The sequence below is a fragment of the Polypterus senegalus genome, chromosome 10 (genome assembly GCF_016835505.1).
Source record: "Polypterus senegalus isolate Bchr_013 chromosome 10, ASM1683550v1, whole genome shotgun sequence".
In the NCBI taxonomy this organism is placed as follows: Eukaryota; Metazoa; Chordata; class Cladistia; order Polypteriformes; family Polypteridae; genus Polypterus; species Polypterus senegalus.
This window is the reverse complement of record NC_053163.1, coordinates 33861306-33877030: the sequence shown is the minus strand read 5'-3', so window position 1 is coordinate 33877030 and position 15725 is coordinate 33861306. Positions and strand designations below refer to the sequence as shown.

The window sequence follows — 15725 nt, the reverse complement described above, 5'->3', positions numbered from 1 at the left end:
AAAGGCACTATATTATACAGTAGATAGATTTTACTTTGTCCCCTTCTCAGCTTATCCTTATTGATTTTATTGTACACAGTTTTGTATTGCAAATGATGGGTCTGCTGTGGTGTTGTTCAGCTGTCTCAGAATTTAAAACATAAGATAACAGCATCTGGTTATATACGTCCAGGTCCACTGTAAAGTAAAAATTGTTTCTTGACACACAAAGGCTGACAGTACATGAGCATCAACTTTATTGTATACAAAAATGCAAAACAGCTAATGTTCCACATTTAAGGTTCTATTTTTAATAAATAATAAATAAATACATCAATAAATACTACAACATAAAACAAGTAAGTCTTGATATTACTTCTACCAGATGAAGATCAGTTGTGTGTTTGCATCTGTTTGATAAGCGCCGCTGTGCCAGTGCCTCCTCCTCCTCCCAGTCAGTAATGTCCGACTAGAGTCTGTCTGCTCGCTGATGCAGCCCTGGTTCCTGTAGTAATGATCAGTTATGCCAGACTTGAACCTCTCGTTAGATATAGTATCTTACATCTCACCTTGGACAAATATGACTAAAGGGTTAGCTTTGGACTGGAGTTTCCTGACCTGATTAGAATTTCACTGGTCAGTATTGGCAGATCGAACCACCCCAGTTAAGAAACAGTAGACTAGAAATGATCACACGGGCAAACTTTGGCTAAAAACTCCCTTGTTAATAGTAGTGGGCTAGAAGTATGAATAATAAATTTCAACTAAAGCCTCCCTAATTGGTAATGCTGGACTAGAATATCAAAGTAGAATTTTACTGGTCTGTAACACCAACTCAGACCACCTTAGCTTCCTTTGCCTGTTTATTGTCAGTAATGTCAAATTGGAATTTAACAGTTTAGTGAGGATGCCTCTCTAGTAGGCTAGAGACAATACACATATCCCACAATACAATTCATAATGTGATTCAGGCTTTGAATTCAGTTCAATCAATTCAACCGAGATAGTCAGTACTATCAGCAGGAAGCCATTCTGATCACTTATGCCAGATTATTATATTAGCAGAAGTGGATCAGAGAGTGCCCGGCAATACAAGGCTAAATCCAGCTGGATTTGTAACACATAATTAATTAGTTGGTAATATTCTACGTTAGAACTTCATGGTTCAGTAGTAAGATGTTCAGATGTGTGCCTCACCGGTCAGCAATGTGACATACTATTGTGTGGTTGGTATGTCAGACTACAACCTCCATAGTTACACTTGATCAGACTGTCCCTGATCAGTAATATCACACGGGAGCATCTCTGATCAATAATACCTAATCATGGATCAGAACACCACTAATAATTTGCTGTGGTCCATGAGAAGAATTACAATGTTCAGTAATAACAGCCTATAGCTTTTGTGGCCAGTAATGCCAGAGTGGACCATTTCTAATTCTTAATGTGTTAGAGAATCATTGACTGGTAATACTGGGCTATGAGTCTCTCTGGCCAATCACGCAATGTTAGACTTGCAGTGGTCAAGAATGCCAGACCCTTGTCTCACTATTTTTTAGAAAAAAATTCCATAATTGATCATTCAGGACTAGGCCTTCCCTAGAGAGCAATAACAGATGAGAACTTCACTGGTTAAGTAATACTGAGAAAGATCCCTGATTAGCAATACTGGACTAGAACATCATCATCATCGCCTACCCACCTGCCTTTATAATACTAGATTAGAAGGTCCTGACTATTTGCTTGACTGTAACATCCCTCATAAGTAATATCAGATGAGAGAGATCCTGTTTGGTCAGTAATCGCAGGCCTCAGCCTCCCTAGCTGCTGCAGTAATGTCTGGTTAGAAAGTGTCCCTGGCCAGTAATACCAGACTGGAGCTACTTTGATTAAAAATGTCAGACTAGACCAAAATGTTGTTAGTGGTTTGCATTGTTTCATGAAAGAAATGACTTAGAATTCACCTGGTTAGTAATACCAGCCTGGTTAGTCACCTAGGCTGGGCCAGCTAGAAATACCAGGTCACATCCTCTGTCCAATGGCAGAAGACACTCCGCAGTACCGCACTGAATGCCAAGGACTATTTAGAGTGTACTAAGACGTTGAGTTTGGTAATACCACATTAGTTTTTTCCTAGTCAGTAATCAACCTGTCAGCCAGTATTACTGGACTGGTTAATTATCCATCGTACTGGACAATGTAGCCAGCGTGACATTAAATGCTGATCCTCTGTGGCCGCTTATCAGCTTTATAGTTCAGAATGATTTTCAAGTTTCTCTCTCTTACGTCTTATTCTAGTGCCTTGTGACTACTAAAGTGCTAAACTTTCTTTGTTAAAAAGATGTACAATTTTAGAGAAAAAAAGGAATAAATGAATGAATCCAGCAGAAAACAGACAGAACAGCATCTTGTTGCTATAGTCACAGACAGAGGTTTGCTTCCAGTCTTCATTTTGTGCTCCATGGAAACATACAAATTGAATTCTTTGCAGTCTGCTTCGGTGGGCCAATCAGGCAAGTCTTTCACTTAAAAAAAAAAAAAAACAAAAGGCCAATTAATTACACTTCAAAGTTTTCATACATAATACACAACAAAAAAAAAAAAATGACAGAGAGAGCAATGAATCCACCTACCTGCTCTTTAAAATTCAATTTGCTGAAAAAATTCCTCACTTCAAAAGGGCCGAGGATATGCGAAGGCGCAGCAATTGTCACGATTTTGCTGTGGGCCACAGCCTTTTTCAAGCTGAGCCTGTTCACCACTTGATCTCTTGGCCTGCGGATGGATGCATTTAGACTCGGTCGTGTCGCTATGGAAACGTAAAAGCCATCCTTCTTCTGTGCTACGGACCGAACTGTAACAGAGAAGAGAAGTCGTAAGCAGAGGGGGAGTGCATGCATGCTGCTAGTCACTCAGATTTCTCTTTCCCTTCAGAGGCCGCCTTTAAATTCTACAAAATTGCCATTTTTTTGGCACCCGCTCAGCCATCGTCACGTTTAAATGGAGTGGAGCTCAACTGTTCACCAACACTAGAATCCTTTCTTCCACTACAGACCATGTGGTTCGGGGGAGTTTTACCGTGAGAAATCTGCAAGACTGAGTGCTATGAACAATAATTAAAGAGTCATTAGAAGGTGGTCAGTGGAATGATGAGGGTGCAGGAAGTAGAGTTGTCAAAATTGGACTAGTTTGAACACTTGGGATCAACAGTACAGAGTAATGGGGAGTGTGGAAGAGAAGTGAAAAAGAGAGTGCAGGCAGGGTGGAATGGGTGGAGAAGAGTGTCAGGAGTAATTTGTGACAGACGGGTATCAGAAAGAGAGGAAAGGGAAGGTCTACAGGACGGTAGTGAGACCAGCGACGTTATATGGGTTGGAGACAGTGGCACTGGCCAGAAAGCAGGAGGTGGCAGAGTTAATTATGCTAAGATTTACATTGGGCATGGCAAGGATGAACAGGATTATAAATTAGTACATTAGAGGGTCAGCTCAAATTGGATGGTTGGGAGACAAAGTCAGAGAGTCGAGATTGCGCTGGTTTGGACATGTACAGAGGAGAGATGCTGAGTATATTGGGAGAAGGACGATGAAGATAGAGCTGCCAGGGAAGAGGAAAAGAGGAAGGCCTAAGAGAAATTTTATGGAGGCAGCGAGAGAGGACATGCAGGTGATGGGTGTAACAGAACAAGATGCAGAGGACAGAAAGATATGGAAGAAGATGAAGATAATGCGCTGTGGCAACCCCTAATGGGAGCAGCCGAAAGAAGAAAAAGAAGGTGTCTCTTTGCATTCTTATTAATAAAGTCAAAGAAACTGAAACATTCACCCATTTCCTTCACCCACTGTAATCTGGAAAGGACTTTACAAGAGGTGTCCGTAAACCCATAAAAAGCTCAAACTGGTAGCAGGAACGTCAAAGATATTTTATTAAAGACATTATAGGCTCAAGGTGTTTAAGGGAAACACAAAGTAGGAACAAAAAACCAGAAAACAACAGACCTCCTGGTCTTGCATACCCAGACTAATGCTCCCTCCTCACTGGTCTCTTTCTGTCTAATTGCCCCCCTATAACTAGTTTGCTCATATATCTTCTGAACTCTTCTCCAGGCCTCTGATTGGACTTCAAGCCCTACTGAAAGTACTTCTGAGATAGGTCTAGTCATATAAAACTTTTGGGGACGTCTTTTCAGAGTTCCTCCTGGCGGCCCCCAGTATCCCAGCTAGTCTCCTCATCCATTCATAATAAACGGGATGGCCAGGTAATCCTTCATGGACATTAATAGAGGCAGACACTTTCTAGTGGCCCCAGTAATGCGAGTGGGGAATGTGTGGTCCCAATTTCCGTGATCCCTACTGTTCTTTATTTTTTTTACTACCTTCAGAACTGTCCACCCATACCATTAAGCCATCTAATTTAACTCATGGTCATGAAGAGCAGGGCAAGTGTATTATTTGGCACACTTACACACACATCCACATTGTTACTAAAATGCAGAGCGCAACTCACCTGCTGTCTTCACAACATGGTCTGCATTGGAGGTGAGTTCCAGTAGAATTGTGGGGTACATAGGATGGAGGAGGTACAAGTGCTGCAGGCCTGCGGTATCTTGACTGGATTCAGGTACCTAACAAAACAAAGTTGTGGAGCTTTGGTTCATTGTCATGTGGCCTCCACATCCAGTTCTGAAGTGAAACATTTTAATGTGCTACAAGAACTGCATGAAAAAATTCCAGGGAACTGAGAAGGGATTTCCTGCTACTAGGATGCAGGACAGCAAGGTAACAAAGTGATCAGTGCCAGACATCAGTGGTAGGCAAGGCCCGATCTGGGGGCAGAAACTAGATGTGCCCCCTCACCCATGTTGCATACAAGAGTTAGAGTTGCCAAGGTTCATATATATATATATATATATATATATATATATATATATATATATATATATATATATAGTGAACTTTGACCCGGACACACACAGACGGACAACATAGTTTCACCCAACACACCGTTTATTTACAATATTTACAAATTTAACGTGCTCACAAACCCCAGTGCCTCTTGCACCGATTCCCCCAATGTCCAGGCCACACAGTCCTGTGCCTCTTTCCTCCTGGCCGCCTCCAGTCCTCAATCCAGCTCCGTCCTCTTCCACCCGACTTCCACTAATGACTGGAGGGAGGCCCCTTTATAGGAACCGGATGGGCTCCAGCTGCTTCCCGCAATCTCCGCGGACACACCCCTGTGTGGCGGAAGTGCCGGCTGCGCACCCGGAAGCCGTCCGGGTGTCCCCTGTCGTCTTCCCCCGTCACTTCCTGGTGTGGCGGAAGTGCCGGGCTCCTGGGATAATAAGGCACTGGGGCACCACCTGGCGGTGGCCACGGGCCCCTACAGGGCTGGGCTTCCAAGCCCTCTACCCGAGGCCTCCAGCATAACCAGGACGGACGCCCCCTCTCGGTCTGGAGGAGGCACAAGCCCTCCTCTTGTCCTCCTGGGCGTCCGGAGCTATATATATACACACACACACACAAACACACACCAGCATGCTCAAAACTGCTCTTTAGTTTATCAGCCAGCTCAAACCTCCAAGTGGATACAATCTCCATAGGTAAGGCAAGCTAAAACCAGCCCTTGTGGTAGGTTAACTGGCAAAACTGGCTCTGCGTGCATCATTCAGTTACCGTATATACTCACATATAAGTCGAGTCTTGAAACCCGAAAAATCGATCATAAAATCAGACCCCGACTTATATGCCCATTCAAAAATACGACACTTAAATTTTTTTTTATTTTTTTTTTATATCTTTTAGCTTCCTCCAGTCTCACATCAGTTTCTCAGACACACTGAATTTTTTTGCAGCAGTTCAGCAACCATTTTTTTTCAACACTTCAAGACCCGACTTTTAATTTATAACCAGCTTCATATTTTCTTCTGATCGAACGCTCCATTGTAGATAAGCAATGCTTTTACAATAAAGGTGTACGAGGGAGTGAGAAACAAAAAACACAAAACAGTTAAAAACGTCGCTTTGGGATAGTTTGGGTATTACCGTGTGGTCACGTAGGCAGAGTAGAGTGAGAGAGAGAGAGAGGTTAGGAACACACGCTGATACAATGCACTGCCGCACCCACACAGAAAAAAAAAAATGCCATGTGCTCCTTGGTTACTCTCTCAGGTGGGGGTCAGCATATCATAATCTCTTGGACCAATAATGTGAATTTTCTTCGTTCAACTTATACAACCAACATTATAACATACCAGAAATGGTAAAATCAAGTCCCAACTTATCTACAAGTATATATGGTCATTCAAAATGCTCCTGCAAGAATCAATACAAGAACTAGACAGTATGCGTGTGTAACTCCATTTCTCAAGTCCTTACACTTGAGTCCAGCTAAATTAAGGGCTGATATCAATAGCTACTTACTTATAAAGCTTTATGGCCTACGCCCAACTTAACAGTCTTAACTCGCCATTATATACAAATCAAAGCCAAGGACTAATTTAAATAAAAAAAAATAAAATAAAAAAAAAAAAAACACATGAGAAGGTTGAGTTTTTACTTAAAGGAGGGCCATTTAACCTCCTTAGACCTGAACATCACTTGGGCTATAAAAACAGTGCTAAAAGTGTTAGTGCCGAGTGTCACGTGGACAAACAGTATAGACGCGTCTCACGTAAGATCCCAGATTCACTTGGGCTGTGAAAGTGACAACAGCATTATTACTCGGTCAATGGTATAGGGGTGTTTTGCGTAAGGCTCAAACATTTCATGAGAAACAGTGTAGATGCGTCTTCTCCTAGCCTTATAATGGTTTGTAAGCCTCGTAAGAAATGCCTTTCATCAGCAGCAATGATGAGGTGAATCAGTCTTCAGTCAGTGAAACCGAAAGAGATGCTTACCTCACTCACACGTGTGCAGTGTGCTGGTCATATTATTGTGCATCATTATTACTATTGTATTATTATTATACTTTTTCACTTTTGACTTTGTACTTTTAGTGTTTTGAACATTTTACAGTGTAAACACGAGATTTAATAAATGTAGTTTTTCATGCCAGGAAGTGCAGTGTCAGTCAGTCATTCTCCAACCTGCTATATCCTAACACAGGGTCACGTGGGGGTCTGCTGAAGCCAATCCCAGCCAGCACAGGGCGCAAGGCAGGAGCAAATCCCGGGCAGGGCGCCAGCCCACCGCAGGGCACACACATCCACAGACACTAGGGACAATTTAGGATCGCCAATGCACCTAACCTGCATGTCTTTGGACTGTGGGGAGGACCAGGGAGGACCCAGGAAGGGAACGAGGTCTCCTTACTGCGAGGCAGCAGCGCTACCACTGTGCCACCATGCTGCCCAGAAGTGCAATGCTTCTTACATATTTTTTTGACAAAACATGTAACACTAAGGAGGTTAAACCTGTTCTGTCAAAATGTCAAAGTTCACGACCTCTGGAGGACAGGCCCCTAATTACGCAGGAGTGACCCTAGCAATGGAAAGATAAAATGGCTGTGGAAACCGCCTAAAATATTTACAAAAACTAAAAGAGGCATTAAGTCAAAACACTACTGAATGAAGTGAGTTCTAGAGCCCAAGAAACCCCACATTTGAGTGGCAGATCTTGAAAAAAGATTAAAGTATGCACAAAAACTAATATGAATATACTAAATCATAACAAGTGTCTAAACATAAAGAATCCATCTTCTGGCCTTTTATTCTACTTTTGCCTGTTTGACCTGCCATCTTAACATCTGTGGCAGGTGTGACAGATTAGGGCTGTCTCACTCCCTTGAACCCCTGTCCAATACGCCAGACACCAGATAAAATCCAAATGTTGACTTTATTAATAAGCCACAGTGCACAAAGCACCCTCTCCTCCACTATACTCATAAATACAATAACAATAATCACAATTAACAATCCCTCCACTCCCAGAAGCGTTGCCACCCAGCTCAGCTCGCCGTCTGGGAGCTCCCACAGTCCTTTTATCCTTCCTGACCCGGAAGTGTTCCCAATCCCCAGTCCACGTGATTCTCTCACTTCCGGGTCAGGTACGAGTCGTCCTTCTCACCCCGGAAGCACGTCGCTCTTCCTTTGACGCACTTCCGGGTTATAGGGCACAAATGAGTCTTCGGCCCTCCCTGCAGCTCCCTCTTGTGGCCCCTGTGGTATCCAGCAGGGTCGTGCATAAAAACTACATAGTCCATGACTCCCTGCTGGTCTTCGGGGCACCTCCATACCGCAGGGAGGGCTCCATCTGGCGGCCTGGGGGTACTGGCCGGGATGACAAGCCGGCCAAAGACCACACAGGACAGATACTTGCTTAGACATAATCAAATGTTACTGACAATTAAAGAAGAGCCCTCTGTGATAGACTGTCCCACGGAAGACTACTCAGTATGGAAACATTACGTCTCTCTCAGTGCAGCTTGTCTCTTCTCCGTCAAACTTTAAATTGTTGAAAGTGATATGCAGGGATCATCCACTTGTCTTTGAGTTTTACTTTGGAACTTGTGGTGTAACACGCTGATGATCTCTTTGTGAACACACCCATGTTGTGGTCATCATTCCTTCATGCTTACTGACTGTGTAAAGGTGGTCTTGGAAGAGTTCACCACGTCCTATCTTTTTGTCAGCAAGGAAAGTCTCTAAATTACTTTCAGGCAAAAATACAGTCCTATGAAAAAGTGAGTGAGTATCTTTAGATAAAGATAAACTGAAAGCAAAAATCAATGCAAGGTTTACTTTGCAAAAATGCATTCAAAGAAAAATGAGCAGATATGCGGTTTCCTTCTGTGATAAGCTCCCCCTTGGCACTAATGCATGGCATTGCTCACTTAATTCAGCATTTCTTGTAATTGTCTTGCAGTTTCTGACGTCAACCGGGAGAAGATTCTTCCCACTCTTTTCTTTTCAGGTAGTGATAAATGTAGGGGAGATAAGATAAGATGAGATGCAGCATGATGTTTGTTTGTTATATTACAGTGCATCCGGAAAGTATTCACAATCCTGTCTCGGCGCAGGGAATACTTTCCGGATGCACTGTCTATCACCTTTATCTATTGATACTGTTGTGGCAGATGGCCAGGATGCCTATATAGTGAAAGGAGTTGGGAAGAGAGCATATTTTAAGGCATTCCCTCCCTGGGAGCGCTAGATGGCAGCCCCCCCTGTGTTGCAGTCGTGCCTCAGACTCCCACAGGGCTCCTGGAGAGTTGTAGTATGGAGCAGCCCTGTTGGGTTAGGCGGGCACCGCCACTGGCCATTGCAGGAACAGCTGAGCCCTTTGGTGCAGCACATCCGCCACACCCAAAAGTGCTGCTGGAAGAAGATCACCGGACACCTGGAGCACTTCCGGGTACCCTATAAAAGGAGCCAGAATTGGAAGGATGTGGACAAAACTTGTTGGAGGAGGAGTGAAAGCAAAGAGAGAGGAAAAGAAAGAAAAAGGAAGAAGTGTGCTTTTGTGTATTGTGCTGTACAGGTAGGAAACTGGGGGGGAAAGTGTGTACTACACTTGTGTCCTGTGTCTGTCTGAGTCGGGTTTGGGTGGAAGGAGCGCCCTCTGCAGGCCACACTGGTTAAAATGAACATCAAATCTTGATATGTTAAAAAAAAAAAAAAAAACATTTCATGGGGTCTACTTACAGATTCACATGACTATATAGAAAAACTGAAGGGGGAAAAAAAATACAGAGAAACACTAGGGGGCTAAATATATTTAAAAGAAAAAAAAAGTTAAACTAATGTTTATTAGGGGAAGCAAGGGGTGGAGGTAGACCTTGGTGCAGGTCTGAAATCCAAAACTGTTTTTGTTTTCTTTTCTAATTAAGAACCCAAATGACTTTGCCTTCCACGTAAATGGAAGTTTGTTGACGGGGTCAAAAATTTGCTGTTGAGTTTAAATTCCGGAATTATGGAAAATGTCAAAAAAAAAAAGTTGATTTTACCATGGTGCCTAAATGTATATTTGTGTGTGTAAATCCAAAGAAAATTGAAATTGATTTTAATGTCTTAAAACTATATTTTAGTCTGAAATTATGCATTCTTTATGTTGTATAGAGCTCCTGGATGACTATCCTTGAAAAAATACATTTTAGAAGAAGCGGTTTCTTAAATATCCATTATAATGGGCAACATTGGGTCTGCTGGCATCCTGAGATAATGAGACCGATGGCTCCTTACCTGGCTGGGAGGCCCTTTTAATGGAAGAATATTGGTAGACTGGAATCCCTCTGGTGCCCGTCCCATTTAGACACTGCATGGGCACTATAGTTAGTTTTGATAGGCAGCCCTGTTGGGAACCTTGGGTGCCACTAGGGGGAGCTGCTAGAGGCAGACTCTCATATCACAGGGAGGTTACACCTGACCCAGAGGTGTTTCCTGGATGCCATGTGATTACGCTGGTTCTACTCCCAGGTATGGTATAAAGGAAGCTACTCTGCTTCACCCTGGGGTCAGAGTCAGGAGAGTAGCTGGATGAAGCTCACCTGGGTTAAGTGGAGACAGGGAGAATCCTATAGCTGGAACTGTGGAATACATTAAGATATTTGTGGCAACAAATCTATTACTTTAATCTGAATCTGTGTCTGTGCAGTTGTGTCTGGAGTTTGTGGGGCTGCAATTACCCTAAATGGATCCCACCCTCCTAAATTTTTATGACCTATGTCAATGATAACTGACAACAAAATGTATCTACCTTTTTCAAATAAATTGTGTCACGTTTGTTTTATTACAGACTCCAGGCCTGTTGTTTTTGGTCCAGTGCTTATCTTCATGTCCTTCAAATGCCATTTGAGCAGTGTCATGAGTAGTTTTTGAGATTCATAATATACTGTTCACATATGCACACCCTGAAATACACGTAAGATCATGTACACATATACATACTATTGTCGCTTCCAGTTAGCTGCCCATAACAAACCCCTTCTGAATAAGGTCTTGTGTTTGTATCTGCCAGTTCAGCAATAAAGACTTTGTATAATGGATACCTGATCCCTTTTCCATGCCTGTGCAACTCTGTTACCCAAGCTTGACAATACACTCACACACTCAACAAAATATATAAGTGAAGATAGCTTGTTTGCCCTACCAGAGCACATGTCTGACAATGTAGACAAAGAAGTGTATATATTTACCCTTTAAATAGGGGTAAGTGTACTCATCAGGTTTGTTACCGAGTTGGTCTACTGTCGCACTTTAAGACTAACACACACAAGCATAGATATACGCATACACACGGAACCTCAACAGTGCCCTATGAATGACACACACACAGCTGGTACTCTCTAGCACTTTAAACCACACAAGTGTCTTAGGGATAACACAGCCTGTCATTCTTCTGGCACTTCAAGAGACTTAATTATTGTCAGAACAAACAACATATGATGTTTAAAACATATCTCAAACCTATATATTACTTCAGTCTCTAGAAATACATTTAAACATACAAAGACTCAACATCCTTGGCTATAGGCCATTTATCAACCAAGAGTACATTACTTTACGTACTGTTCCTTACTATTGGGTGGAGCTCACACCCTCAGCCTTCATAAACCTTACAGCACAGAGCGTTCGGCAAACCAGGTGCTCAAAGAAATTTACCTTATTACTGCAATCACTCTAGACATGAGGACTAAGCATAGAAAGTTAAAAGCAGCATGGTATTTATTACATGAATAATAATACCAAACAGAACAAAGAATAATAGAAAATAAGACTGATAGTAAAGTCTGGATATATATAGTCTTAAGAAAAAGCTTATGAAAGTTAAAGATGTCAAGGATGAATGTCCTAGGGCGGCATTGATCTGCAAGTTGAAGTTGTTCATGAGATGCTTCGCCAACAATCAGATGGAAACGGCTGCACGTTGCTGGCGCCCTCTTCTGGCGAGGCATATCTTCTTATATAATATGCTACCGTAACTGTTTGCTTGTCTGTCCAGGATTTTAAATCACATATAACTCGCAAACTGTTTCACCTATTGACCTGAAATTTGGTACACATATACTACGTGACATCTACTATTCGCTTTCGCGGTGATGATTGACCTCCAAGGTTATTCCTCTTTTTATTTTATTGCAGAATCAACTCTCGGCAGGCGCTGTTCTCATTCCCTACCACCTTCGCTGTCATTTCCCCTACCTCTTCATATCTTAAATTATTCTTGAGGCAGATTGAAGACTTAAGTGCCAGATTAAGTGAAAAATTTAAGAAAATGTACTAAGTAATTGCAACTCAAACACTGACTTAATCAGTTTTAATGCGAAAAGAAGCCGATAGGGTGGAGAAAAGAAGAGCTGCCCACAAAGCAGCATGCGTATCAACCTCTGAGCAAACAAATGCTAAACGTACAGAAAAAGAGGATGAAAACTAGGAATGCTCAATTCCAGTGTATTCACTGCATGTTATTGTGCAGTACACCGTTACTGGTTTATTATAAAATTCTACCGGGAGGTTTCACAAGATGTGATTGCTACATGCACTTGATTGGCTGGCTGTCAGTATGATGAATGAATTTGCTCAAACTCTTTCATCAGTTTTTCCAAGTAGTACAGTTTTTGATGTTTTACCAATCTCCTGTCTCAGGCTGTAAACTGGTTTGACAATTTCTAGTCTCACGGCATTTCCTTCTGTTAGCAGGTTGTAAAGTAATCGGATACAGCTTGAACCATAGCATGTCTTCCTTTCCCAAGCTGTAAACCAATTTAGTCCTGATGACCTTCCTTTCAAAGGTGATAAACTCATCAATACAGCTTGAGGGTTTCCTGAATTCCTACTCGGATCAACCAAATGGTACTGTGATTCAGGAAAACAGATTGCTTTTGATGTTAACCGTCCATGCAAGTAACCTGTATTTAAGTTCATCTGTTGTTTTGTCTTGAGCAAAATAGAATGAGAATATAGACCAACGTTTACAGAATTTGCACACCACAATAGTACCGAAAAACCCAAATTTGATAACAGTATGATACCAGTATTATGGAATTTTTGGTACCAGAAGTAATCGTTTAGCTTTCCTCTCAATCCCCTTTACCTCAATACTCGCTGTTTCATTTGTGAAAAAAAAAAAAAACGTGTATTTTGTAAAATTCCAAAAAGTAAACCTACATACTTTGACAGGCAACCCCTCCCATCCTTTCACAGGGAAGGGAAACCCCCTTTTCTTTGACACATCTTAATCTTAAAAGGTGGGCAATCCCTCCCCCATTGCCTCGACATGAGGACCTCACAGGGGGCAACCCTCCCCTATTGCTTTGATATGACTGGGACTTCATATAACTCAAGGGGGAGTCGGATGTGGGGTTCAGGAAGGCTGGAGTGAGACGGGGAGTTTTGGAGTTATCGGTTATTTATTTCAGAACCATTTTGATACCAATACTGAGTTCTGAAAGCTGGTGTTGACACTGAAGTCAAAATTTCAGTACTGATCCAACACTAGTACATAATAAATATTACACAAATTAATGCAATTGATTTTATTTTCTTAATATGACTTTCTTTAAGTAGTCACATTACCTAATCTCTGCCACTTACCATTTAACAATTTGTTGTCTAAGATGACAAAAAAAAAATACCATTCTAGATTTTATTTTGCGGAATAGCTGGGCTGCCCTCTCTGAGAAGTTCAGATGTTCTCCTAAATTCATAGACATGCTGTCATGTAACCTAGTGACAACAAATTTCCCAACTCAAGAATATAAAGAACTTCATAAATAGGAAGTATTGAACACGTCTTTGTTATCCGTTCAGTTAACGGTATCTCGTCCAGTAATTTCATAATAAAGGAAATATCCTTTGTGGTTGTTGTATCTGAGCTAAACACTAGCAGCTCCACGTCCATCAAAAAAGTGGCTGTACAAATAGAGAAGTGTGCTTGGCTGATGCAAATGGACCATTAAAGGTCTATTTCAATATCAGCACATGCACATCTTCTTTCCAGTAATAATATATTAAAGGTTTATTGATTTGTAAAAATGTTCACTGGCATGACTCTTGTTCTTGTTTCATATTTTTTTTTTCTTGTGATCATTTATTAGTTATTTTTGAATGATTTACTGATAATGTTGTTTACTTCCAGTCACTATGGTTTTGCCCCACAGGAGCCCCCTCAAATGGCCAGTTGCCACAGCAAATAGTCCCAGATGTTGTGTACCACGTCATCTCTGTGACAATACAAAGGTTGGTGTGACGATACTGTAATTGCCAGAGTTTCATGAATTCCAAATAATACTTTGTGTTTTAGCTTTACTTCTTTTTTTGGAATTCGTGGTTCCTGATTTATTTATTTTTTGTTCTCAGTTATAATTGTTGAGTAGCATTTCATTTAATGTACTCTCTTGATTTCAGTCTCTTGCACGTATTAACTACTCGCCTGGTTATTCCATTCAATTTGGTTGCATCTCGTTGTTGCCTCACCAGCTTAGTTAAATCCCAGGGCTACCTTAACAGTGACTTCCAGAACGTTGGCTCATATCTGAACCACCAGATCAATTCCAGGACAGAGACTGTACTATCTTAGGAGCATTTTGAATTCGAACATGTTTTCCCAAGCTCAATGTTCTGCCATAGCAGGAAAACAAAGACAGAAAAAATATTGAACAAACTGGGACACAGAGAATTCAAAAGCAGGAGACTGAAAGTTCAAAAAAAAAAAATCCAAAACATACAAAGAAAACCAAAGTTGAAAAAAAATGGGCAAACCCGATTATAATATTTTTTTTAAATTAACAAGACAAAAGATTGTTTTTTAAATCCATAATCTTAGATGGCAAATGCAGCATGGGGCCATTTTAAATACCCACTGGAAAATGACATTTGGTAGAACTTCCATGGGTCACGTTGTAGAAACAGAACAAAGTGAAAATATAAATACAAATAATGTTAGTTATAAATATGGTACAAATGAATGAAATTCTACTACACAGAAACCTTCAAATCATAGCACACAATGATAAATAATTCAGCTATTGGATTTTGTGTGTATTTTGTGCCACACACACACTTACAGTTGTGGATCCATTCTTTCCTGGATGAAGTGCTCCACCCCAGAAGAGAAAAGCTGTTTGGCCAGTAGATGTCATGATGGATGTCCCTTCTACATCTCTTTGGTGCGAAACAAACACTGCCTGCCACAGACTCTGCCCGGTGTAACCATCAATGATCAGAACCTATAAAGGGATAACAAAATCTGCAGAATGAGCCCAGTTCAGTTCCACAATATAATCAGTCAAAAATGGGAGCATGAAAGTTCTACCTTCTTGAGCCCGTTGTCGAATGACTCTTGAAGCAGAATATCTGGAGTCTTGTCTTCATTGAAAATGCCAACTGTAGGTGGGCTTAAGAAACCAAAAACAGACAAAAGTTTAATGCTGACAGACCCTTTCCATAATCCCCTGTGTGTTCCTAGTAGACGTCGTCCATTTCCCTGCCCACATCATTTCTATACCCAGATCCAAAAGCTTTGCCCACAAAGGTTACATGTTGTCCATGCAGAAGTGGGACGTGCCTTCATATTTAGCACACTGCAATATACCAAAGTGGGCTGATTTAACAGAAAGATGAGATTATTTTTATTTTAATAAAATGAATTCATTAAATATTCATCAGTGGAGTCCAGCCAATCCAGTCAATAGAAATGAGATACTACATTTGTTTTATTTTAAACAACTTAAAAATGTTGTCTTGCAGTAACATTCAATAATTTAGGAGGGCTTGGAATCTTCTACTGTACACAGAGATTTGAAACTTT

General features: G+C 41.3%; 1 protein-coding gene across 2 annotated transcripts in view; it reads right to left on the bottom strand.

The window, feature by feature from the left end:
• Nucleotides 1–213: 213 nt before the first annotated feature.
• fam234b (family with sequence similarity 234 member B) overlaps nt 214–15725 on the bottom strand; it is a 76649-nt gene continuing 61137 nt past the window's right edge. For both annotated transcript variants that reach the window (XM_039765678.1, XM_039765679.1), the window contains exons 9-13: nt 15231–15312; nt 14983–15144; nt 4486–4603; nt 2613–2833; nt 214–2504 (exon numbers count right to left, since the gene is read on the bottom strand). In XM_039765678.1, coding sequence (XP_039621612.1) covers nt 2502–2504; nt 2613–2833; nt 4486–4603; nt 14983–15144; nt 15231–15312 — 586 coding nt within the window. In that variant the 3' untranslated portion in view covers nt 214–2501. The remainder of the gene's footprint in view (nt 2505–2612; nt 2834–4485; nt 4604–14982; nt 15145–15230; nt 15313–15725) is intronic.